The 25,996-nt window shown below is 39.0% G+C and overlaps 2 protein-coding genes across 2 annotated transcripts in view; both read left to right on the top strand.

Moving 5' to 3' along the window:
• The window catches only part of myo15aa (myosin XVAa), a 39,400-nt gene extending 15,191 nt beyond the window's left edge, over nucleotides 1–24,209 (top strand). The window contains exons 25-66 of the mRNA XM_065276759.2: nucleotides 112–165; nucleotides 373–454; nucleotides 540–670; nucleotides 786–881; nucleotides 972–1,207; nucleotides 1,296–1,474; nucleotides 4,047–4,119; nucleotides 4,465–4,656; nucleotides 6,633–6,739; nucleotides 7,367–7,455; nucleotides 8,098–8,221; nucleotides 9,923–10,114; nucleotides 10,254–10,318; nucleotides 10,488–10,568; nucleotides 10,819–10,897; nucleotides 10,980–11,121; nucleotides 11,272–11,359; nucleotides 11,469–11,613; nucleotides 11,704–11,819; nucleotides 11,902–11,961; nucleotides 12,050–12,125; nucleotides 14,797–14,912; nucleotides 16,046–16,164; nucleotides 16,266–16,407; nucleotides 16,489–16,600; nucleotides 16,759–16,833; nucleotides 18,412–18,617; nucleotides 18,694–18,836; nucleotides 18,947–19,019; nucleotides 19,383–19,455; nucleotides 19,548–19,621; nucleotides 19,725–19,807; nucleotides 19,899–20,029; nucleotides 20,120–20,214; nucleotides 21,436–21,513; nucleotides 21,612–21,708; nucleotides 21,805–21,965; nucleotides 22,177–22,310; nucleotides 22,474–22,607; nucleotides 22,698–22,831; nucleotides 23,516–23,656; nucleotides 23,805–24,209. Coding sequence (XP_065132831.2) covers nucleotides 112–165; nucleotides 373–454; nucleotides 540–670; nucleotides 786–881; nucleotides 972–1,207; nucleotides 1,296–1,474; nucleotides 4,047–4,119; nucleotides 4,465–4,656; nucleotides 6,633–6,739; nucleotides 7,367–7,455; nucleotides 8,098–8,221; nucleotides 9,923–10,114; nucleotides 10,254–10,318; nucleotides 10,488–10,568; nucleotides 10,819–10,897; nucleotides 10,980–11,121; nucleotides 11,272–11,359; nucleotides 11,469–11,613; nucleotides 11,704–11,819; nucleotides 11,902–11,961; nucleotides 12,050–12,125; nucleotides 14,797–14,912; nucleotides 16,046–16,164; nucleotides 16,266–16,407; nucleotides 16,489–16,600; nucleotides 16,759–16,833; nucleotides 18,412–18,617; nucleotides 18,694–18,836; nucleotides 18,947–19,019; nucleotides 19,383–19,455; nucleotides 19,548–19,621; nucleotides 19,725–19,807; nucleotides 19,899–20,029; nucleotides 20,120–20,214; nucleotides 21,436–21,513; nucleotides 21,612–21,708; nucleotides 21,805–21,965; nucleotides 22,177–22,310; nucleotides 22,474–22,607; nucleotides 22,698–22,831; nucleotides 23,516–23,656; nucleotides 23,805–23,906 — 4,830 coding nt within the window. The 3' untranslated portion in view covers nucleotides 23,907–24,209. The remainder of the gene's footprint in view (nucleotides 1–111; nucleotides 166–372; nucleotides 455–539; nucleotides 671–785; nucleotides 882–971; nucleotides 1,208–1,295; nucleotides 1,475–4,046; nucleotides 4,120–4,464; nucleotides 4,657–6,632; nucleotides 6,740–7,366; nucleotides 7,456–8,097; nucleotides 8,222–9,922; nucleotides 10,115–10,253; nucleotides 10,319–10,487; nucleotides 10,569–10,818; nucleotides 10,898–10,979; nucleotides 11,122–11,271; nucleotides 11,360–11,468; nucleotides 11,614–11,703; nucleotides 11,820–11,901; nucleotides 11,962–12,049; nucleotides 12,126–14,796; nucleotides 14,913–16,045; nucleotides 16,165–16,265; nucleotides 16,408–16,488; nucleotides 16,601–16,758; nucleotides 16,834–18,411; nucleotides 18,618–18,693; nucleotides 18,837–18,946; nucleotides 19,020–19,382; nucleotides 19,456–19,547; nucleotides 19,622–19,724; nucleotides 19,808–19,898; nucleotides 20,030–20,119; nucleotides 20,215–21,435; nucleotides 21,514–21,611; nucleotides 21,709–21,804; nucleotides 21,966–22,176; nucleotides 22,311–22,473; nucleotides 22,608–22,697; nucleotides 22,832–23,515; nucleotides 23,657–23,804) is intronic.
• A 347-nt stretch (nucleotides 24,210–24,556) lies between these two features.
• llgl1 (LLGL scribble cell polarity complex component 1) overlaps nucleotides 24,557–25,996 on the top strand; it is a 41,547-nt gene continuing 40,107 nt past the window's right edge. The window contains exon 1 of the mRNA XM_065265859.2: nucleotides 24,557–24,803. Coding sequence (XP_065121931.1) covers nucleotides 24,723–24,803 — 81 coding nt within the window. The 5' untranslated portion in view covers nucleotides 24,557–24,722. The remainder of the gene's footprint in view (nucleotides 24,804–25,996) is intronic.

Below are 25,996 nucleotides of genomic sequence, written 5' to 3'. Positions count from 1 at the left end.
CTCTAGGGGAGCTGAAAAATGAGCATATTTTAAAAAAAGTGGAATGTCCCTTTAATAGTTATCAGGCTGTGGTACAGTACCACATTTAATTGTTTTCTCCTTTGATTTTAGTTGAGATATGAAGCCAGAAGAAAGGCACAAGAGGAGCAGAGGAGAATAGAAATGGTTAAAATGGCATTCTGTGTATTAATGAACCATGTTTTGGTCTGTGTTAAATTTATATTTAAGGATATAACCAGATCAGAAGCTCTACGCGTCATTTTTTATGTAGTTCTGGCACATTTCTGTATATATACAGGATAAAGATATACAGTACCACTATTCTGATCACTATTTGTTTTGCTTACAGTATACTGTATGCTTTATTTGCAGGAGCTGTCAAGACGAGAAGTGGTCAACGTCACTCATCTTGTTATTCCAGCTGAACTCGGAGCATTGCTGCAGGCAGCCGCAGGTACCTGGAAGTGCGATTTTATGACCTATTAAAAATGCTACACACTCTGCGTACAGGTCTCACATCTCACCTCTGTGTTTTTAAGGCGGTAGAGAGCTCCATTCAGATTGCCTGGCCCTGGTTCAGGCTCCGACTGTTCAGGTGGAGTCCCAGCTTACGCTGCCTCTTGACATCAACAACCACACCATCTCGAAATTTGTTCAGATTTACTTCAACGTAAGACCTTGCACAAATACAAACATGCATTCTTGCGTTCAGGATTAAAACATGCTCCAATTGTTTGGTCTAAATATGTTTTGATTACTAAATTTAATTTGTTTTAACTTTTTAGGAGCCAAAGTTTGGAATGTTAACTGCACCACTAAATGCACCCCTAACCCACATTGAAGATGATCTTAAATACGAGGCTATAGATGTGTTTGTCATGGTACAGTTTAATACATATTGTTAAAGCTTTTGTCTTTACTCTCACTTATATACACACAACTAGCATTATGTTACGCTCTTTGACTTGCAGATCTTGAGGTTTATGGGTGACCCACATCTCAATGGTGTTCAAGAGAATTTATTTGGAAACTACATCATCCAAATGGGACTCAACAATCCTGCCTTACGGGATGAAATTTTGTGTCAAATTGCCAATCAGGTTTGGAGAAACCCCAACCCAGACAATTCAGAGAGGGGCTGGCTGCTGCTTTTAGCCTGTTTGAGTGCATTTGCACCATCAACTAAAATGGAGAAATACCTATTGAAGTAACTAACTTTCTAGTATTCATACCAGGGCTGCAAATCATTGACCTAACTAACTTTATTAATTGATTTGTGCTTTTGTATGCCTTAGGTTTATCTCAGACCATGCCTATAATGGATTCAAAGCTGCCGGCCAACATAAGTTAATACAGGCCATGCAGAAGTCGCTGTATGGACCAGAAACGGCAAGGACTTACCCACTGTCCCTGCTGGAATGGACGGCCAATAGGAAGAAAGCAAATATGGTTTTGCAAGTGCACTGTTTTGATGGTGTGTATCAGCGTTTCGCTCGCATTGTTTGAGTTTCTGCCACCAGGCAATTATTTTCCAGTAATGACTCCAAAAAGTAATAGGGTTACATTAAAGGACAAGTTCGGTATTTTATACTTAAAACCCTGTTTTCAGATTGTTTATGATGAAATAGAACGGTTTTGACTGAAATTTGGACATATGATGCTGGCCTGAGAATTTTCGGGTGTTTATTGAATCACCTCCCACCAGGAACAATCCTTCCTAAAATGCATTAAACTTTCGTTAACAAAGACGTGAAACTCACCGAGTGGTCAGGGGTGTTCACTGATATGCTCACACAAAAAAATCGCTGCGAAAGATGCTTTCCAACAGGTGTTTTACCATTTGTTGTAAACTTGTGGACCTATTTTTCCAAACGCCTCACACCCGTACATTCTTCCGTTGAGCGCTTGAATAATAGACACTCCAGCCCAGTTGGTGGCGATAATCCACCTTTGCCAATTGCAAGAATACAAACAAAGTTCCCGGCCGGAGAGTAATACCGTACCTCACAGCACATCTAATACAAGTCAATGGAGTTGGACAAAAACTACGATAAAACCTGTTGGAAAGCATCTTTTGCTGCGATTTTTGTGTGAGCATATCAGTGAACACCCCTGACCACTCGGTGAGTTTCACGTCTTTGTAAACGAAAGTTTAATGCATTTTAAGAAGGATTGTTCCAGTGCACCTATGCAGCCATTGTAGAGGTGGGGGGTGTTACAACAAACACCCGAAAATTCTCGTGCCAGGATCATATGTCCAAATTTCAGTCAAAACCGTTCTATTTCATCATAAACAATCTGAAAACAGGGCTTTAAGTGTAAAATACTGAACTTGTCCTTCAAGATTTTATTTATTCATTAATAAGCACAAACTAGACGTTTTTGGGAACACTTTTCAGTCAGGCTAACATTAGTAAATGCATTAGCTAACATGAGCTAACAATAATCAGTATAGTTTTTTGGCATCTTATTAATCTGTGTTAATGTAAGTTATTGCCATAGTTGTTCATGTTAGTTAGTTGTGAATTTACTTATATTAAAGGGACATTCCACGGTTTTTGAAAATATGCTCATTTTCCAGCTCTCCTAGAGTTAAACAATTGATTTTTACCGTTTTGGAATCCATTCAGCCGATCTCCGGGTCTGGCGCTACCACTTTTAGCATAGCTTAGCATAATCCATTGAATCTGATTAGACCATTTAGCATCGCGCTAAAAAATATCCAAAGAGTTTCAATATTTTTTTCATTTAAAACTTGACTCTTTTGTAGTTAAATCGTGTATTAAGAGTTTAAAAGTTAAAAGTTGCGATTTTGTAGGCCAATATTGCTAGGAACTATACTCTCATTCTGACGTTATAATCAAGGACTTTGCTGATATTACGCAGCAGACGAAAATAGTCCCCTTAGTAACTTTCAATAGCAGGGGACTATCTTCTGGCAGTGCGTAATATCAGTACGCCTGCTTCAGCCATGTTACAGCATTTTTTTTTTTTTTTAGCGCAATGCTAAATGGTCTAATCAGATTCAATGGATTATGCTAAGCTATGCTAAAAGTGGTAGCGACAGACCTGGAGATCAGCTGAATGGATTACAAAACGTTAAAAATAAAAATTTTAACTCTAGGGGAGCTGGAAAATCAGCATATTTTCAAAAAAAAATGTAATGTCCCTTTAACATTTACAACTTTTGATTTGAAAAATGTGCTAAAGTTAACATGACTTAATATAAATAAATACTGTAGAAATATTGCTCATTTTTAGTTCATGTTAGCTATATATTACCTAATTTGAACAAATACAGTTTTATTGTAATGTGTTACCAAGTTTTTTGTTGCTTTAACATCCTTATCAGTTAAGGATGTGCATCCTTTAGTGCAGTGGTTTTCAAACTGGGGGCCGCGAGATGTTGCCGGGGGGGCCCAGTTTTATGACATTTTATGAAATACATTAATTTATCATGAATTCTGTGTAATTACACCTAAAAAAATAAGGCTACTAACCAAAAGCACAACTTTTTTGTATAATTGTTTAATAACTGTTTTTTTATTAAAATGTTTTAGAACAGTTTTTTGTCACAAATTTTTTTTTGGGGGGCCGTGAAGGAATGCACCATACACAAGGGGGGCCACACGCTGAAAAAGTTTGGGAACCACTTCTTTAGTGCATCTCCCAGACAGTGCCCTATAAATCTTAACAAACCCTATGGAAAAATATTAACATACATTTGAAGGCATGTGCTAATTAGAAAAAGAGAAAAACAATGGCCTTTTGGCATGAAAATGCATACACATTTAAATAGAATCAGCGGTCTAAAAATAAAGCTGCTTTTAGGCACTGAAACGCGCACCTATCAGTGTAATCTCAATTAAACAGCCTGGCTGGTTCTTTTGTGCCTCAAAGTCCTCTGAGACAATTGTGTTACGCTCAGCTATATCAGATGATACCGGATCCATGGTGCTAAACAGAATAGACAAGAGTCATATGCATGCATTCACTCATACACGCCTGTCTAACCACAGCTGTTAAATGTCATGCTATATTGACAGGTACATCATTCTTGTGCCCTGTGCATTCATGGACCAGTGGAGAGGAGTTGGCTGCTGATATCCTACAGCACAGGTACACAACCAAGTGACCTAATTTAGCTATTTAAATCTGATCTATGGATGTTGAGCTGATGTATGAATCAGTTCCCGGACACACTATCCATATTATGCATTTACAGTAAAATATCTCCTATATCTAAGTTTAATTAAAAACGATTTTATCCAGTTGCTTAAGTGCTGTATTGTTTATATCTATTATTTTCAAATGGAAGCTCATTAATATGCTTTATTGAATGTCAGTAGTACATGGTTCTTTCTTTCGGGCATGTTAGGATATGTTTAGTCTATAATGAGCCCTCCATTACTTTTCCATCTGTAATTTGGCTGAAATGAATAGATCCATTAATTGGCTCCACAGGGGTGTGACGGAGGCTTGGAAAGGCTGCTCGGTTATCATGAAAGAGCACGGACAGTGGGCGGAGCTCGCAGGGCACGATTACGTAATGGATTTGATCGCAGACATGGAGCTGATGAGAAATTTTCCAAAGCAAAAGTCCTACTTCATCATTTCAGCTGAGAGTCCTACCAGAACCAGGCCCAATGCTGGACTGTAAGTGTCTAAATAATTCACTGTTGTACACGCTGTGTCCATTTCACAGTTATCAGGTTTAATTTGACTAAAGAAATGTCATTATACAGCTACCCCATTTTGTTTCCAAACTTAAATGGTGTTATTTTTTATTGTACACACAGTAAAGTAGCAATACATGTAGACCATTACACAGCTGTTTTCAAACAAGTATAGATCATATTGACTCCAGTTCCAAAACAAGAAGAGAAAACAGAATGCAGGGCGGTTTCCCATACAGGGCTTAAAACTAATCCAGACTACCTTAAATGATCAAACACTCGGACATAATTTTAAAAATATATCAGTGCAAGTGTTGTGTCTCAAGATGCAAACCAGTAATGTTTATTTAAAAATTATGCTTTTATAGGTGATGACTTAAAAAATGACTTAAATATAAGGCCTATGCCTGGCTTAAGATAACCCCTGTCCGGGAAACCACCCATAAAAGAATCAAAAAGGCTTATTTGTACTTTAATGAGTTTCTGTTCCTTTGGTGTTTAAGAGCTGTGGTCAATATGAACTGTGCTTGAATAGAAAGAGCTGCTTATGATTCATAATAAAATTCTGTTTAACAGAATAAATAGCATTGGCTTTAAAACAACATGAGGAGTTTTTCATTTTTGGGTGAACTATTCATTTTTTTAAAGGGATAGTTCACCCAAAAATGAAAATTCAGTCTAACACTAACCCATATTTTGAGGAATGTTTGTAATCAAACCGATCAGAGGCCCTATTGACTTCCACAGTATTCTTTTTTCCTATGGAAGTCAATCGGTCCTCTGATTGGTTTGTTACAAACCAGGTACACCTCATACATCTTATAAAGTGAAGCTGCTGGCTCTTTGATCGCCCCCTGGTGGCTGGCTGCAGGACAAGTTATAAACCCCGCCCTCTCCAAATAAATTACACTTTCAATAAAAAATAGTTTTGGTCCTTTAAGGTAGTTGTTATTACGCTGATATACGTATGTTCAATTGTTCATTTATGTGATCAGTTTCATTTTAGCTAGCAATTTGATGCTATAGAAAAGGGGCGTGTCTTTAGGATTAACATTTGTGATTGACAGCTTCTCTGAGCAGACTCTCTGAGCTTAGAGGGAAGATTGAAGATTAATTTTCGGTTTCTGTGTTATGTCACATCGACAAAATGAGTTGTATTTAACTTACCTTATTTTAGCAAGCCAATCAAATGCGGCGTTCAAGGGGCGTTGCTCCTCCTCCGAGCCCCACAGACGATTCCTTCTGTGCATGCCCTGGCTCCAAACTGACGTTTTTGCGTCGAAAAGTTGTGGTTTAAAAGTACATATTTTTTATTTTTCTTGTCAAAAATGACAATTGTATTGCTAGATAAGACCCTTATGCCTCATTTGGGATCGTTTATAGACCTTTGAAACTCCGTTGAAAAAAACTGTTAAGTGTTGAGTTAAGTATTAAGTGTTGGGCTCTATTAAAGTCCATTAAAATGAGAAAAATCCTGCAATGTTTTGGACTGAACAAAGAAAGACATCAATATTTTGGATGACATGTTGGTGAGTAAATTATCTGGATTTTTCTTTTAAGAAAATTGAATATTCCTTTAACTGTAACTGGAAGCGGCGTCGCATCGTCCATCTTTTTTCACAGTCTATGTTACAAACATTCCTCAAAATATCTTCCTTTGTGTTAATCAGAACAAAGAAATGTATACAGGTTTGTAACACCACGAGAGTGAATAAATGATGAGACCTTTTAATTTTTTTTTTGGGTGATCTATCCCTTCAACACTGAAATGAGTTGTATACCATAATATGATACATGATCCTCTCTATTGAAATTTAATGTATACTTTGCATGTATTTTTGTACTGGACAAACTGTGAAAGCCTAAATGTTACTTAATATGTGTTACTTTAAAGTGTCCTGAAAGGAAAATGCTTATGTTGGCTGATGTTTTTGGCGTCAATGTAAACTTCCACAGGGCTCTGTTTGGAAGTGGATTTGATTCAGATGATGACAGCTCACTTCTGCTCCCCCAGACGATGCCTAGCTCCAACCTCCTAGATTCAGATGGATATTACAGTCATGGTCAGCTGCTTTTTACAAGCTTTACCTGAAAGTTCACCTAAAATGAAAATATATTTTCTCCCACTTACATTATCATTGTCAGGGTTTCCCGCAGAAAATTTGTTAGTTAAGGTGGTAGGGTTGTGCAGGTGGGCGGGCCGGGGGCGTAGCAATCAAAGGGGCAGGGTGTACGCATCATGATGAAAATATTTTTATTTAAAACACTTAAATAAAACTCAATTTTGAAGAAACTATGACAGAAAATTAACAAATACTAGATTATTAATGAATTAAATGTTTTATTAACAGGCTAGTTATCCTCCAGACATTGACGGACCATGTCTGTCTATCAATTCGGCCATGTGGCGCATGCACGCTCGCAGTGTGAACGCGTCCACGCTATTCTCCGAGATGCACTTGACAGCCTTTTGTGCAGCAATTTTTTTTTTCTTTGGAGGTGGTAGGGTATCCCAGCTTAGGTGGGCCGCCCGAACTGAAAAGTGCTGCGGGAAACCCTGATTGTTATCTAATTTCCATTTTCCTGTGAACTGTCATTTTAACCAGCTTTTAAACATTCTGTAATTGTGCATACATTTTATTTTCAAATGCTATGTTTTTTTTTGCTTTTAACCTGTGTCTAACCGATAGATTCGGACTACAGTGAGGCCCCAAATCAGAAAGGCATGGACAGATATCTCGACAGCCTGTTTGATCCGGTGCTGTCTGATGTTAATGGGGTAAGTCTTTCTAGTTCGTTCCCTTTAATTCGGTTAATGGGTTTTAAACAAGCGTAAGTGTAACCAAATGAATATCATTTAGACATTTAATATATCTATTAACCTGAATGCCTAAAGAAGACAATTGGTCATTTGATCCTCAGAATGAGATTTTGAGTATATCAGATGTGCTCTATTGGCACCAGATCTCCTGCGTTGAAGGTGATTAAGTTACCAGTTTACCGTATTTCTCACTGCATTGACTTCCATTTAATTTCTTGTCATTGTCACATAATTTTGTGTGGATATAAAAAAATATCAAATGCACAGCACAAATGAATTCATATGTTTTTGGCAAATCCAATCAATAAATGATTGAGGGCACCTGCTGCAATAATCCCAGGTATCTAAAATTGTCCTTTTTGAATAAATAAGGACAATTCGTAAGTTCATAAACTGTTAGTTTGTAAAAACATTATACACTGGTGAATAGTAACAAGGCTGCTGTGGTCTGGGCCCTGTTTTATTGCTCGCAGTAAATGTGCCACGCTCCTCTTACAGAGTATAAGGTACTCCCCTGCATAGGAGATTGATTTCTCATTTAATTGAGCTGGGAAGGGTCCAGCCCAGGTAAGAGCCTGTTTTGCCTTATTTGCCATACAGGATATGGAAAAGTCATCCAGCATGTCGAGCCGTATGAAGGGAGCTGGTGGGATTGGAGGTCAAGATGGTGATCTGGACAAGCCCCTCACCAACAGACCGTATCCCCCAGGACTGCAGCCTGGTGGTGAGTTTGCATCCATTCTCATTTTGCTCTCTCCTTACCACCTATCAATTATTCACTGCTACCCTGGGGTCAATTAATGCAATGCAAGCTAAACATTTAGACCTGCAAATTGTTTTTAACGGCTCATTTTGTTGCTACTTTGTTGTTACTGCTTTGGTGTTTTTTTAGTGACTGTCGCTTTTGGTGATTGGTGTTCTGTTTTGTAGGCAAAAAATTCAAGCGCAGGAGTCATGATGTGACTCATTACATGCTGTTAATAAATTACATAAGCTGCATTTAATTTTTAGTGCTATCGTTAACTTTCATTTACGTTCCCAAGGTCATGGACATTCTGGAAAATCTAAGAAATTAAAAATCATAGATTTTCCTAGTTATGATCTGAGATGATTTTTTTAGCTATAATTTTCAGAAAAAAGGAAAAAAAACTGTACCTTTCCTGTCACTGGGGTGGTATCCCAGATAGCATGCAAACCATTGAAACAATGTTAAAAACAGTTGATTTGTCAATGTTAACTGCATTGAATCAATATCAGGTTTGCACCCTCCATTAATATTGAAAAAAATTTGAGATTTCAACAAACCACCATTATTGTGATCAGTGTTTGCTTTAATTGGGTCCTTGACTCTTGTTATCACTAAGTTAAATCTTTATTTTCGTTTTTTTTTAGTGTTTGTATGTGTTTATGTAGAAACACGTGCATTGGTAAAGAAAGATGTGTTTCAAAGTTAAGTTGAAACTGATCGCTTTTTGTGAAGATGTCAAGATTATATAAAATTAAGCTGCTTTACATGATTATGTTGATCCATTTTTGACATTTGTAATTGTTTTGGTTTGTAAATACACAAGACAAACAGAAAAATTGCTGACATATTCAGACATCATTACTCATCCTACAAATCTCAACAATGGTGACAATCATCAAACAAATTCATATAAAACGATCAACTGCAATGCATGCTGGGAGTTATAAATTAGTTTAGTACTACGATGATACCCAGCATGCATTGCAGCATGAAGCTTTCTTTTGTTGATTGTCACCATTGATGAGATTCGTAGACCGATTCATGATGTCAGAGATAGATTCAGTAGTTTCACTTTTTAAAAGTGTTTTTGTAATCCTCAAAATAACAGACCTGACACTGTTTCCAACTAGTACTGTAACATCCATTTTTTGCATAACTTTAACAATATTTTATTAATATCTTGAGGTATATCTACAAGAATTAAACTACTTGATAACAATAGATCTTTGTTTTGCTTTCTTTGCAATAGCAGATGTATTTTAAAACACTGCTTTAGCAGCCAAAGAAAACTTACCATTAAAACACAAGAGTAAAGGGCCCAACTAAAGCAAACACTGATCATGATAATGGTGATTTCTTGAAATTTCTTGATATTGATTCAGTGGTATTAACATTGACAAATCAACAATTTTTTTACATTGTTTCAATGGTTGCATGCTATCTGCGATCCTTACCTTTTTGTACTTGTATGGGTATACAACACATTGAAATGTTGTACCTTTTTGGGTACAATGTTTATAACCTAACAACCTATTGGGTACAAAATATTTAACTGTACCTTTAAGGGTAGCTGAATGGGTTTGGCACGACATAAAAATCATAACCAGCTAACTGCATGAAATCATTTGATAAGGCTTTGACAAAGAGGTCATCGCTTACCATATTTACTGTTCTCAGCGGTGCCGGTTCTACCTGTTATGGGAGGAACAATGATGCCACCTATACCTATGCCAGCCATGACCTCTGTGCCTCATGCACCTGCCCCCAACTCTGTGCCTTCAGTAAACCCAATACCTTCAATGCCTGCTATGCCACCTTTGCCAGCTATGCCATCTTTCCCTACTCTGCCACCGATGCATGATATGTCAGGTATGGATGCTGCGTTGTTCATGTGGGCACTGGCTGGTTCTGCTTGGGTGACGGGTTTAATATTTTTCTGATCTGCTTTTCATGAACATTGCATTTATTTCTTGCTTTGACTTTAATGTGGCTCTGTAAATCTTTAAAGGTGTAGATCAATCAGTCTTAGCTCAACAGCAGCAAGCTATCATCAACCAGCAAGCCATCATAATGGTGAGCAGCTTCCTAAGACTTTTCATCTCATTTTAATGACATTTTAGTGTGTATCTCAAATTCAATGTTTTTGTATTCAGTACAATCATCCTCGATTTTACAGTTTGATAGCCACTTTCATAGAGCATAGCTTAAACTTGTAAAATTTTGAACTGAATGTGTATCACAGGCTCAGCAGATGGCAATGCAAGCCATGGCCCTCCAGCAGCAGATGTATATACCAGCTCCCTATTCTGGCCAATCCAGTCCTGTGAGTATTTTAGCATTGGTTACAAGATCTCATTAAATATCAATACTTGCGGCATTGATCCTTTTAATATATCGGTATAGACTACAGAAGCCTTATCAGCATTTACCTCTACTGAAAAGACCAGCATACCTAGTAACCACCATTTGTAGTGTTTTGGATGCTTGTCCCCACCATGGGATGCTGGGTGACCTTGGAACTTCATGCTGAAAAGGTCATCATTTCTAATCATGATGTGTTTCATTTTAAAAAGACTAAGCAGGAAACTGGATTTGCTTCCCACAAACCAGCCCCTGTTTCCCAAGCACAGAAGCCTTCACCGCGGCAGCACAGTATGTGTTAATATCAGGCCATTTATCTTCATTCCTAGTTTGATTGATAAAAGTGACTCCGTTTTTTGATATGTCCTCAAAGGTCCGACTAGGAGGGAACCACCACCCGAACATGTGGTGAGAGCCAGCGTCTCAAACTCAGAACACTTACAACCGAGTCACAACATCAAAGACATCATCAAACAGTACCAATCTAGCCCTGTAAAACCAGTAGAGCCTCCTAGGTAAGACATTTTTGGGGTCTTAAAAGTACTGCAAAGAAACTACTATGAACAGCAATTCAAAGAAAGCCGATGTTTATCCTGACCTTTAAATGTATGTACATCTTGCACTAACTTGCTTGTGCAATATCCTCTGGGTCTAATGTAATACAGAAGAGAGGCTAAAGTGTTTCTGAAGAAACCAGACCCACATGATGAAGCTATGATGATTCTTAAGGACCAGATGAGTGCTCCACCACAGGTAGATGAATCAAAGTCAGCTTACAGGATTAGTCATATGAGTTTAAATATTACTAGTGAAATTAAGTATTCTTATTATATTAACTGATTTATGTGTCTGACTTAACCAGAGAAAGAAGGTCTATGCCCCAGGCTCTTCTTCATTCTCTGCAAAAGAGTTTGAGTATGATAGTGGACCATTGAAACCGGCTAAAAGCATGAAGAGATCACCTCCTGTTCCAGCTGTCAGTCAAAGATTCCCAGCCCCTGCACCTGGTAAACAACCATGATAACCATGTTATGGTTAATATGGAGACCGTATACTGCCACGGCCATAATAGGTCAATGTAATGTGTTGCATTACAGTATCCAGAGAGCTGCCGGTTGAAGAGGAGAACATAAAGACTCAGCTGCACAAGAGGAGCAGTGAGGAGCACTACACTTACACCAATGTGCCGTGGAAAATCTACCTCAGAAAAGAGGTTTGTGTGTGTCACGATGGATCAGTGTTTTGTTTAAGAAAAGTTAATAGAGAAAATGTTAAAGTGGTGTTGTGTGTTGTAGGTTTTTTATCCTAAAGATAGCTTCAACCATCCGCTTGTACTAGACCTCTTGTTTAAGCAGGTTTGATATTTTTGTTCTTTTAATTTGTATGTAAAGATATTTATGGTTATTTTTAGCAACTATAATTACGATTTAACTTTTATTTCAGATTGTTCATGACACATTCTCTGAAGCTTGTATTCGCATCACAACAGAAGAGAGGCAGACTATGAAATCTCTCTTTGGTATGATTGGGACATTTTTTTTAAAGATTTAAAATAAGTCTTTGTTGTTCCCAGACTTTGTATGTGACTTTTTAGTTCGAAATACCAAATAGATAATTTATTATAGCATGTTAAAATGGCCACTTTAGAGGTGTAAGCAAAAATGTGCCGTTTTGGGGTATGTCCCTTTAAATGCAAATGAGCTGATGAAATTCAAACACTGATCGCCATAATGCTGGTTTTTGAAATTGAAATTCAATTGTGCTGTCAATAATTCTCTCTCTCTGCACTAAATGGCATTGCTGTGGTTGGATAGTGCAGATTGAGCGGCGGTATTATTATAATAAGATCTCCTATCGACATCACAAGGGTCCCGTACACACTTCACCTTTTAATGCTTAATCCTATTTTGTGCACACACAGTTCAGTAATTTACGGGACTGAGAACTGCATTCTACAACCAGGTAGTGACAACCGTATTTACAGAAACTTTGCATAGAGTGTACATAACCGAACTAGTAGGCTTGAGCGTTTGCTGACTAGTTTTGCTAGATTTTGCACAAAAAAACAGCAAGATAAATCCAATAATTAAGTGAAATAAATCCAAATACTTTACCCCAAAGATCAAAATATTGGGACCAGAATCTTCACACTTTAAAGCAACACTATGTAGGTTTTTTACATTTAAATAATGTCTCTAAAATTATTTCAGTGATAGAACAACTTTTAACTGGACAAATTGTACTGTTGCTGCAACCTGAGCAACCTCCTAGCTGCTACAACAACCCATTCTCACAAGATGCGTACAAATGACACGCAGTGTGATTATCGTGCAATAGATACGCCAAATTCCGCTTTTGCGTGCAAATGATACGCAAGCCCTTCCCATTCACTTATATGGCGAATCGTTTCGTGTCGTTTTATTTATTGTTTTCTCATTTGTTTTCTGTTTTTAAAAACCATTTTCGCTTGGGTTTAGGGTTAGATTTCACATTTGTTTAAGCAGGTTATTTAATATACAGGTTTCTATATGTTTTTGTCTATATTTAAGCCATGGTCGCTTGGAGTTGGGGTTAGAGATGGGGTTTGGGTTAGGATGTCATTTTTAAATAACAAAAAGTTGTTCTAACCCTAAACCCAAGCGAAAATGGTAAAAAAACAGAAAACAAATGAGAAAACAATAAATAAAACGACACGAAACGATTCGCCATATAAGTGAATGGGAAGGGCTGGCGTATCATATGCACGCAAAAGCGGAATTTGGCGTATCTATTGCACGATAATCACACTGCGTGTCATTTGTACGCTTTTTGGTGAGAATGGGCTCGCTCCAAGCACACTCTGAAAGTGGCGGTGGGGGGTAGAGCACACAGCCCCGCCCCTCCACCTGCCTGCAAAAGAGTGTTTGATACCAGGCACTGTTGCGCTTTTCTACCACATGGGGGAGCTGTAAGTCATTTTTACATGGAAACTACATAGTGTTGCTTTAATAACATCAAAAACTTGATCGCTTCATGAGCCAAAAGCCATAAATGGTTAAGCGCCAAAACGGTATATAAGTACAAAAAATGCGAGGACCTGGCAACACTGCAAGACAGCGCTCTGTGGAGCAGCCTCACAAAATCGTACAAAACTCAACGCCAAGACGGAGGTTTATTGCAAAACATAACGCTGTTTAAATATTTTGGTCAAAGCTGTGAGTTATAAACAAGCAAGAAGGCAGAACGTTGCTATGGTTATCTCTTTGTCAATCATCACATTTTCGGAAGTGAGTCTTGTTCCGTACAGAAATGAAATGAACATTTAGGGGATTCACTCCCGCATATAAATGTGATTGTCACTTCCGAAAGTTTGCAGTGTGTACAAAGCCAATGGAAGTGCAATTAACAGCCATATCACCCTGTAGCCCAAGACAGCTTGCCCACTGAAGCTAAGCAGGGCTGAGCCTGGTCAGTACTTGGATGCGAGACCACCTGGGAAAGCCAGGTTGCTGCTGGTAGAGGTGTTAGTGAGACCAGCAGGGGGTGCTCACTCTGTGGTCTTTGTGGGCCCTAACACCCCAGTATAGTGACGGGGACACTATACTGTCAAAAAGCACCGACTTTCGGATGAGACGTTAAACCGAGGTCCTGACTCTCTGTGGTCGTTAAAAATCCCAGGATGTAATTTGAAAAAGAGTAGGGGTGTGCCAAACTTGCCCTTTGGCCTACTAATCATCCCCATATCTACTAATTGGCTATATCACTCGGTCTCCTCTCCACTAATAAGCTGGTGTGTGGTGGGCGTTCTGGTGCAATATGGGTGCTGTCGCATCATCCTGGTGGATTCTGCACATTGGTGGTTGAGGAGATTCTTCCATTCATATGTAAAGTGCTTTGAGGTCTGCAGAAAAGCGCTATATAAATGTAATGAATTATTATTAAGTGAAATCTGAATGACCTTTTTTTCACATGCTTGCAAAGAATGGTTTACCAAAACTAAATTACTGGGTTGTTCCTTTTTACGTTCTCTAGGTTGATAAAAGCACTTGGGACCCAATTATACAGTAGCACTTAAACATGGAAAAAGATTTTCATGATATGTCCCCTTAACTAATTTGCATACAAATTGACAACATATGATTTTTTGCTCTGCAAGTATTTAATTTGTTTTCAATGGGGATTTTCCTAATGTGTCTTTTTCTTTGTTACAGTGGAACACAACATCGACATTAGTGCCACAATCCAAGATGAGAACGTAAAGAAGAAGATTGTGGCTGCTGCGAAAGACTCCTGGGATATCTACTTCTCACGTCTCTTCCCAGCATCTGTAAGATCTTTCTTTGAATCATTGGCTGAAGCTGGTTCATGCTGGTTTGGTGCTTATCTAGCATAGTCATGCTTATATCTTCATTCACAATATGAAGATATAAGCATTCAAAAACCAAGTGACACTCTCTAACCCAGCGTAGCCTAATGGTTAAAGAGTCGGGATTGTAATCCGAGAGTCTCATGGCCGGCAGGTTGCGACTGTGGTGCCCTTGAGCAAGGCACCTTAACCCTAATCGCTCCCTGGGCGCCAAAGGGATAGCTGTCCACTGCTCCGTGTGTGTGTGTGTGTGTGTGTGTATGTATGCACTGACATGAGTTTAATGCAGGGGTCACATTTCGAGTATGTGTTGCATACTTGACAAGCATGTGACACTTTCACTTCAATACGGATCCATGATTTTTATGACATCATTCTGCAATTAAGATTCTCATTACATTCCAGTTAGACGAGATAAACAAAATGCTATTGGCATTTTATCAGTATTTAAAGAGCACCTATTGTCCGATTTACGTTTTTACATTTCCTTTGGTGTGTGAGTGTGTATTAGTACATGTTAACAATATGCAAAATGTACATATCCCAAAGTAAATGATGACGTGAGTTATCGTCTCCAACTTAAATCTCTTTTCTTGGACTACAACAAACACACGGATTGTAGGCAAAAATTTACTTCCTGGGATTGGTTATGTAGACCAGACCGACATTATCATAATTCCTCCTGCTTGGACTCACAGCCTGTAAGTTAACTCCTGTTAGTATTGCATTGTGACTGAATCTTTCAAACATGGTAAGGAGCGTCACATTTCCTGCTAACGTCAGAGGTATTCAGGCCAATCACAACGTTCAGATTAGCTGGCCAATCAGGCACACAGAGCTTTTCAAATCTGTGCGTTTCAGGAAGAGAGTGAAATCTGAAGCTACAAAAATGTATGGTATGTGGAAAATTATGTGTTTTTTAGCCATAAATTGCTTGAACACATTGTATTATACGAAATACACAAAATAGCGTTGTTTTTTAGCAATGAAATAGATGCACTTTAAAACACAACATGCGCTTGTGACCAGTTATACTTATATACTTATAATAATTTAAACCTTGCTTTAGTAAAAATCTGTAATTTTCTCAACAGGGCAGTGTTGGCACAGGTGTCCAGGTGCTGTCTGTGTCCCATAGGGGGATCAAGCTTTTAAAAATGGTCAGAAGCAGTGCAGTAGCCCCAGATTACTTCAGAGTTCTGCGACCTTACAGGTATAATCAAGGAGTATGATTGAAACATTTTTGTTGAATTTCCAACCATTGCTTACCATACACGTTCTTTATGCTTCAAGTCATCTTTTAATCTCTTACAGCTACACAGATATCTTGTTTGTCACCATACCCTCGAAGAACATGCTGGAGTTCAACCTCACAAACGAAAAACTGATTCTGTTCTCCGCCAAAGCTCCTCAGGTGAAAACCATGATTGACTACTTCATCACAGAACTGAAAAAGGTTGGTTTTCACACACACTGACTCATGCCAGAGATGACTGGTTGTGGTTATATGAAGTAACTGCGCTCTCTCCTGCTCTAGGACTCAGACTATGTAGTCGCTGTGCGTAATTACATTACAGATGACAAAACCCAGCTGAGTTTTCACAAGGGAGATATCATACGCCTGCAGAAAATGGAAGGGCTGAATGAAGGTGAGACCATGATTGTTCCTTCATGAATATTAAACAAGACTTACAATGCTCGTAATAATATTTGTACATAAATACTCTACAGTGAACGTATGAGTGTGAAATGTTAAACATAACATTTGCCATAACCTTCACCTTTATCTCCCATGGTTCTTTCACAGGCCAGAGCTATGGTTGCATAGTGAAAAAGAAGGTGATTCTCCTGGAGGAGTTAAAAAGAGACACACTTGATTTTGGTAGGTCGATGTGTGAATCTGCATAAAGTGATGTTTGGTTTTGTCGATGTGCTGTTTTACGGTGATATGATGCCTTTAGCAGTGTCATTCTAACTAGTAGCGGCTTGTGACTGCTCATCCGAGGGGCGCTAATTCAAAATAAGTGTTCGGAGTGTCATGTGTGTGGTTCCTTTTTTCAAAATATGTGTCGAGAGATCCTGTGTGCATTACGTGTTTTGTCAAAATAAGTGCCTGCTGCACATGCGTCTAAACTGTTCATGGTAAAAGAGACGCTCACATTCACAAAATACGTGCAAGACACTCCCTTAACAGTAAACTCTGATTACACATGAGATTATGCGAGTATCTGGCAACCGCGAGCGTCTCTTGTATCATAAACCCTTTAGGGCGCACTCACATTATCCAAACCAAACCGCGCTCGGGCGCGTTTGACCCCCAAAGCCTGGTTTGTTTGACTAGTGTGATCGCTTCGTTCCGCGCCCGAGCGCGGATTGTTTAATCGCGCCGCGGCCGGGTTGCAGAGGTGGGCCGGAGCGCGGTTCACTTGGGCTCAGGCGCGGAAGGCTGTGGTGTGAGCGCAATCGCGCCTGAGCGCGATTCAAAAGGTGAAGACGTCAGTTGCGCGACCACTCACCTTCCTCTGCCTCCGTAAAAACCTTTTGATGCGCGCAGCGGGGTTACGTGAATGTCCGAGCTGCACACGTGACAGATCAACTAAGCAATATGATGACATGTGAGAGGGCTGTCTGTAATCGCGCACCAAACGACTCCGAATAAAAAACACAGACTTATCATTACTGTTGGTTCCAGTGTTAAGAGAGCGCTTTACTTCCTGCTTTTTTCAAAACAATCGCATCTTAATGACGAAAGCGCGCCCGGACTCGGATCGATAAGAAGTACAGTGTGAGTGCGTGCACCTGGGGGAGTAGGGAGGGGTGGCAATCGCGCCCAGGCATGGTTTGGTTTGGTTGGGATAATGTGAGTGCGCCCTTAGATGCATCTGCAGCAGCCACTTATTTTGACAAGACACGTGAAGCACACACGATCTCTCGACACACAGAACACATATTTTGAAATTACGAACCACACACATGATGGGCTACATACATGTTGTGACAAACTTTGCATCGAGTGGCCTTCGAAAAAAGAAGTCACTGGCCGCCACTGATCCTAACTGAACTGTCGTTGTTAGATATAATATACTACTTTTCGTGACTGGTCACATATTGCATGACCAATGTATACATTTTGCCCAATACAATTACCAGTTTTCCTTTATACTGCAGAAAAAACATCCCTAACTGTCACTTGGGTGATACCTTTTCAAAAAGTACACCTTTGCACCCAAAGAGTGCATATAAATACCTCAAAGGAACTTATTGGTACCACATTCAAGCATATCTGTTCCTAAATGGCACGTAGTAATGGCACCCTTTTAAAGTGACAGCTTAGACCCTAAAGTCCCATTTGCCTTTGCTAATCATGTTGGTTTCACTGATACCTTGAAACTTTAGTCTTATGTCATACTAACACTATTCACACACACTTATACATATCACATCCTTGTTTTGTGCAAAGGCTGGAAATTCGGGGCCATTTATGGGAGATCTGGAGTCTTTCCTGTGGAGTTTGTACAGCCTGTGGCTGCTCCAGACTTCATTAACATTCCTGTGGACAAGAAAGAAGAACCCAAGAACAAACAGGGTCGTGTGGCCGCCTCGGCCGCTATCGCTGTTGCCGTGGGATCTGCTGCTGCTGCATATGAACTGGACCGCACCATTGAGGTCAATGTTCTTTACAGGAATATCATCTGAAATCCTGACTTAACGCTAATGTTGCATTGCTGCATTTCACCTGCAGGTGGCATCTCCTGTCAGCGAGTATGCAGACTCCTACACAGACGCTCCTGAATTGGACATGGATGAAAGAATCTTACAGGATGGCCAATACAACATGGTGGAGTTCGCCAAGAAATATTTCAGAGGGGCCCAAAGAAAAGACAGGTTGGATGATTGCATCATATATAAAGTTTTAGGAATATCTGTGTTTACTTCATATATTTCTGTAGCGGCTATAATTTAGCTTATGCTAATTTTCGTTGTGTACTTTGCAGTGATTCAAACAAGAAAAAGTCTAAGAAAGGAAAAGAATCAAGGGAACCATCAGAAATGCTGAAATATTCCAAGGTACACAATAATGTTACTTCAAGCAGGGATAGTTCACCTAAAAAAGAAAATTACGTCAAATATTTACTCACGTTCATGTTGTTACAAACCTATATATATTTATTTGTTCTGATGAACATAAAGGAAGATTTCTGAGGGATGTTTGTAACCAAATCGATCTAGGAAAAAAGATCGAAAAAAGAATGCCATGGAAGTGAATGGTGCTTCTGATTTGTTTTGTTACTTCTGAGGATTCTGAACAAGTTTTGTAACAAAATGAGAGTAAATGATGACAGAATTTTCATTTTAAGGTGAACTATCCCTTTAAAATTAAAGCTATAGAAGCAAAACCTCAAACCTTTTCTTTGTACTTTGGTTATGTAGACTCCTATTCAAGAATCCCTGATCGAGTTCACTGATGCCAACTTAAACAAAGTATCCACAGAGATTTTTCTTGGTAAGTGAAATTTAACTCTTCACTTCTCCTTTTCTGTCATCTACCAACGTGTAATATGTATTCAATGTTTTGCGGTAATAACTCTTTTTCAGCTATTATGAAGTTTATGGGCGACCACCCTACAAAAGGCCAGTCTGAGCAAGATGTTGTCAGTACAATCCTAAGGGTATATAACACTTTACAAACTTCTTATGATTTAACATGAATGTAAACATGACTTATGATAGCATTAATGCCTAATTTTAACACATGCTTAATCTTTCTTACAGTTGAGTAGTGAGTTTGGCCTAATGAGAGATGAAACTTACTGCCAAATCCTCAAGCAGATTACTGGGAACACCAGCTCTAAAACGTATGATTGAGGAAACCCCATGCAGAAGATGTTTCAGTGCGCCACAGTACCAGGCAGGGGGTTAAAGATGTGTTTTTACTTTGTTTCACAGGGAGAGCTGTCAGAAGGGTTGGAGGTTGCTCTACATCTTCACTGCATACTACAAATGTTCAGAAGTACTCAAACCATACCTGCTTAAATACCTCCAAGATGTCTGTGCCAGCCAAGGGGTGCACTATCAAGGTATACCGATGTTGTCGCTACTTGGGTCAAAATGATGAATGGTAAATAAATATGAAAGATTTTACATACTGTATTCTTTAATGTTGGAAGGAATTGCTAAGGCTTGTGAGCAGAATCTAAGGAAGACATTCCAGTATGGTGGACGCATTGAGTACCCTAATGGCATGGAGCTGAAAGCTATATTGGTTAGTCACACCTAACCTGTTTTAGATGTAATCATTATGTTATAGTGATAGTTTTCCAGTCTATATTAAAGGTGCATTGTGTAATTTTTAGGAGGATTTCTTACATAATGAACTGTATTGTTTTTATTACCTTAGAATAAGCCGTTTTTATCTACATACACTGCAGGTCACCTCATATGGAAGTCGCTCCCGATATGAACAAACTGTTCTGTAGAGCACATTTTGTCACTACGTTGTCTCAGACGATAACAGTTTTGTCCTTTGTCGGCTACCGTAGCTTTACTATGCATTTTAAAAGACGCAAAAGAGGCGGCAAGCGCGAGTGATTTACATGTTACAATGCAAAGACGCGAATAGGCATCATGCGGTGCGGTAAGCGCGAAGCACGCGAAAACGCCCAATTTGCGCAGAACTTGCCATCAACGGCAAGCATTCCGTGCCATTCACGGCGCACCTTTTACGCGTTACGTGCAAATTGAGCGTTGCCGCGTGATCTGCGCGAGTTGAAAAATCTGAACTTTGGCGGATTTTCGCACTGCATTAACCAATCATGAGCTTGCTCTAGCAGTGACGTGATTACAGGAAGCGAGCGGAGGCAGAAAAACAAAACAACAATGGAGGACAATCATCATTGCTACAAAATACATCTTCGTACTTTTACAGAAATTAAAAGTACGAAAGTAAGTGAGGAGGTCGAACAATCTAGTAAGTTTACTTAATTAGAGCTATATAAGCCCCTCCCATGACGCAAATTTACACGTGAATGTCTCGAATGACTAGAATTTCACACGCAAATGAAGCGAGTAAACTCTAAGGGGCGGTTTCCCGGACCAGGATTAGCTTAATCCAGAACTAGGCCTTCGTTTAATTAGGAAATATCATTATTTTTAACAAACATGCCTTACTAAAAACATTACCTGTGTGCATTTTTAGGTAAAACAAAGGGCACTGATGTATTTTAAGATATGTAAGTGCAAGTTGTTTTCAGTTTGGAGAGCTCTTAAAACTGTTTAAGTCTAGGACTAGTCTAATCCCTGTCCGGGAAACCGCCCCTAAATGTTCAAGCGTCCAACTACGCATGAATACCGCGTTTTTGCCGCCTCTTCCGCATCTGGTGTGAACGCACAGTAAGTTGTTGCTTGCAATTCACAGTCTCACCTCTAGATGTCACTAAAAATATACAGTGGGCCTTTAAATGAAGTACAATTTGTTGATTTCTAGGCTGGTAGGAGCTCCAAAAGGCAGTTGTTTCTACTTCCTGGTGAAATTGAACGACATATAAAAATTAAAACTTGCTCGGTAAGTGGATGATTTGCATCTCTCTTCTGTAATATTTATTACAGTTTGATCAAGCAAGTAATTTAAAGTAAATTCACTTTGGTGACTTTCTGGTACAGGTGGCTTTGGACGCCATTGAAGAACTGTGCTATGAGATGGGTCTGCATAAACTTGAGGCCTTGGAGGAGTATGCTATATTTGTGGTCACAAACAGAGGTGAGATGAAAAATGAAAACTCTCAATCTCAATCAAAATGGCACAATGGCAGTATTACACTGTAAGAAATCTGCATTCTCATGTGTCTTTTTCCAGGTCAAAACGTCCGCCCACTTAACAAAAGGGAGTACATCTTGGATATTACTACAGAGGCAGAAACTGTTGATAGCAACTATAGTCTGTGGTTTCGAAGAGTGATTTGGACACAGCCTCTGAAGTTTGACAATGAGCTCGGTGTCACTATGCATTACAATCAGGTGCCTTACTGATTCAGACATTACTTTATTTGTTTAATGCTGCACATCACCCAGTATTTGTGGGTTTTGTTATGGGTTTGTACCCCACTCCAAAATGGAGAATTAAAACAAAAGTAGTCCATATCTCATGGGGTATAGTCCAAGTTTTGAAAAACACAAAACCACTTCTTTCTTTAAGGCTACTAATGTGCTCTTCATTCACATTTGGCAGGTTTCCCCTGACTATTTAAAAGGTCTTCTCAATGTGGTCCCACGCGGTCAGGCCAGCGAGCAGCAGCTTCAACAAGCATCAAAATTGGCGTCTCTCCAACATCGTGCCAAGGACTCCGGCTCCCTCCCCGCTATGTAATGCCATTAATCTGACTGACATCTAATGTATTGACCCTATCAGCCAATAGATGTGAAATGTTATACCTTCCTCAAAAGCTTAAATGGTTTAAAATAAACACCACAGCTGAAGTCTACCGAAATACAATCAGACTGACCTGCTGTTGTATTTTGCCATCAGTCATGAGGTTCAGGAGTATATCCCCATTCAACTCTTTGGGCTTCAGAGAGCCCAGCAGTGGCTGAACATGGTGACCCAGCATATGCAGCAGGTGCAGCCCCTCAGTCCCCATCAGGCCAGAGCTCAATTCCTGGGTGAGAAGTAAAGTTAGAAGCAGACCCGATATGGAAACATAGTGTCATTTATTCACAAGGCTGATTGTTATGCTTGTGTTTGTGTCTCAGGGCTTGTCAGTGCTTTTCCAATGTTTGGCTCGACATTCTTCTACATACAGAGCAGCAGCAACAGCGCTATTGACACCCCATGCATATTGGCTGTCAATCAAAACGGCCTGAACTTTCTAAGCAAAGACACTCATGTAAGTTTAACCTCTGGTCCTTGGTAATAATAAACCACTTTATAGGATTTAAAGTCACAATATGTAAGATTTCTGCATTAAAATCCAAATCCAATGCAAAATCACTAGCACAGTGTTATGCACTGGAAATAATGAGCTGTGTTTAAAACAGTCGTGAGAGGTCTACAGACACTCGAGTTTTATACTCTCTTTTTCAGAGTACTTACATTTTAATTATGTATTAGTATATAAAGACAGTTTAAACAAATTTGGAAAAAAGTTTTTTAGATAATTCCTGCCTATCCTGCCTTTAAGCTTAAGCCTTCTATCTCAGACACCAGACAACAGTCGGCAGCCCCGGTGCGGATCCGATGCGCATCCGGCCGAAATTGTCTGTTGTCTGGATAAAAGTCAGAAAGATATGGGATGCTCCACATACCCAGCAATTCTTAATCCAACACATGTTTTGAAACTCTCTGTAAAGCGCAAAATACAAACTAAACACAAATGTTGGGTAAAATAATCCAATTTTTTATATAAACTTTATTTAGAATTTAATTAAAAAAATTCTCTTCACCCTAATTCCATCTTGGATTGATCTTTTCCACTGAATACACGAACATTACATATCTGTTTTACATGTATTTTCATATATATCAGATTTCTGTATAATCTGACTTCCCAGCTGTTTTCAATGTTTCCCAGGAGCCAATGGTGAAGTTCCCTCTAAAAGAGGTGCAGTCCACCCGAACACAAAGGCCCACAGCTGGCTCCAGTTACCCATATGTTGAGATAATGCTGGGTGACCTAATGTCTCAACGCATTTCACAGTTACAGCTGGACCAGGTATGGACTCAAAGTACCCTCATTTTAGTGTAATCTAATTGTGACATATCTGGTCTTTTTAATGGCATTATAAGGTGTTGTTAGTCTGATGCTGTTATTGTCAGGGCTGATGTGGGTGGGTCTAATTTCTGTGCATTTGACCTTACAGAGTCTCGAGCTGTGTCGTGTCGTGGCCATGCACATGGAGAATCTAATCTCAGTACGGGAGAAGAGACTAACCCTGCCTCCCAGTGAAATTACTCTGCTTTAACACTCCTTCTTACAGATGTTATTTATTACAGTTTCATGGCAATATATGTAATCAGACAAAATTAAACCCTACAAGTCGTAAAACGACATGTCATTTTTGATAGTGAAGTATGTCTGTAATTCAAAGCCAAATTCCAGGATTAGCTTTTAATATAACATGCATTTCATTTAGGTTCAACATATGGCAACATGATTTAAAGCAGTGTCATTACTACCTCTGGTTTAAGAGTTTATTTTTTATAAAGTTAGAAAAAATTATTTCAGCCGCTGGGTTTAAAGTTATTTTCTCATGCTGAAATATCGATTTGCACTACATGACAGTATGATGTGTATATATCATGTATAATTTACCAAAGTAAATGAATGTATTTTTAATATGAAGTCTTTATTTTAAATAAAATTCTACAAACAAACAATTTTTTGTTACATTTTTACTTTTTCAAAAACTATTAATATGATTTTTAAAATGCAAATGATGACGTATATTTTAAAGCAAGTGTGACCAGAAAATCCAATCCACACGGACTCCAGCCCGCGTTTTCCAAACGCAATATGGGCGTGGTTTCGCGAATTGGTCACAGATTCTTGCTCTCTGATTGGCCCTCTCAAGACGTGGTTCGTGTGAACTTACCCTGTGGTCAAACTGCATAAACACAGAGCTGAGAGAACTTGCACGGTCGGTTTGAGGAGTGAATACAAAAGAAACCGGAGTTTGCATGAGGGATTGCATTGTTTCTCTGCGCCGATTAACGCATAACGGGATTTATATCGATTTGAAACGGTGCGGTTTCCGCTACATCACTGTAACGGCGTCAGGATGATGAAGTTTAGGTTCAGACGGCAGGGAAACGACCCTCATCGGGAAAAAATCAAGCAGGATCTGTTTGCATTCAATAAGGTATGTGGGACACAGCTTCTTCTCTCGCTCCCCGAAACTGAACATGCATGCTGTTTCAGGGTGCATTAAATTGAATACAAACGTGTTTTGGTGGGAAATCAGGTTATTGTGAACACATGCAAACGTTAAATATAAAGAAATTGCTTCTGATTAACATGCTCATTAACAAATGATAAAACAGTGTTTTCATGCCAAAAGCGCGTCAAAGTTAGTTGGAAACAATCAGTGCCATGAATGTTTCAGTCTTTGTCGTTGTTATAATACAAAATTGGCTCATATAGTTGTGTGATATGAGACAACGAGTTGTTTGCGTGTGATATCAATCTTCATCAATGGGGGCTCGCTGAACTGGGCGCGTTGTCTTGTGCAAGTGACCTCAAAAAGTTTTCTCATGTAACTTCAGTTCATCTTGAAAAGGCAGTCCGAAAAAAAAACATTTCTGAACACAAACAAAAAAACAAAGTCTTCCGCTTGTATACAACATACAATAATAGCAGGTTAGTAGCAGCTGTTTGTTTGTGCAGTGGTTGTGTAAGTTAGAGCTCTCCTGTACTCTTAAATCATAATGTTTTAGGTCCCCTGACAGAAACACACAGAGGCTCTGATTACTGATGACCAAACTCTGGCACTCTTACAACACAAAATCAAACACATTTCCAGCCTTCCTGCTAGGTTCATGGCAGCATGTTGGAAATAAGACGTTTTGTCACAAATGGTTAAGGAATGAAAAAGCAGCGGTGTGTAATGGAGGTGGTCGTGTCGTTCTGATAAAGCGTTGTGACGCTGTGTGTAATGTCACAGGATGCTCTTGTTATTTTATCATGTCACACTTTGTCTGCCTGTAAAATGTGAACTACACCCTATGGCGGCATCAATGCTCAGTTTTGCTTAATTTTGAACGGTGTTGATTTAAAGTGATGTTTTAAATTGACAAAAATCAGTTTTGATCGCTTGTATGAAGATGAATTTGACATTCCCTGTCAAGTCTGCTAGATTTCCTTCCTTACTATTTGTAGTCGTGTGTTATGTGTTTTTTTTGTTAAAACAAGGAAATCCTCTTCCTGTCAGGATTGTCGTCCTGAGTAGATCTACTGTATTGTTAATTGCATCAAGTCTTATTAGAGGTCGATTAAATATTTTTATCATTTTGTTTATGGATTTATAGTGTCAAAAAATGTATTCGTATTTTAAAT

The sequence above is a fragment of the Paramisgurnus dabryanus genome, chromosome 3 (genome assembly GCF_030506205.2).
Source record: "Paramisgurnus dabryanus chromosome 3, PD_genome_1.1, whole genome shotgun sequence".
Lineage (NCBI taxonomy): Eukaryota > Metazoa > Chordata > Actinopteri > Cypriniformes > Cobitidae > Paramisgurnus > Paramisgurnus dabryanus.
The sequence above is the reverse complement of the archived record's forward strand: the minus strand, read 5'-3'. Positions and strand labels throughout refer to the sequence as shown.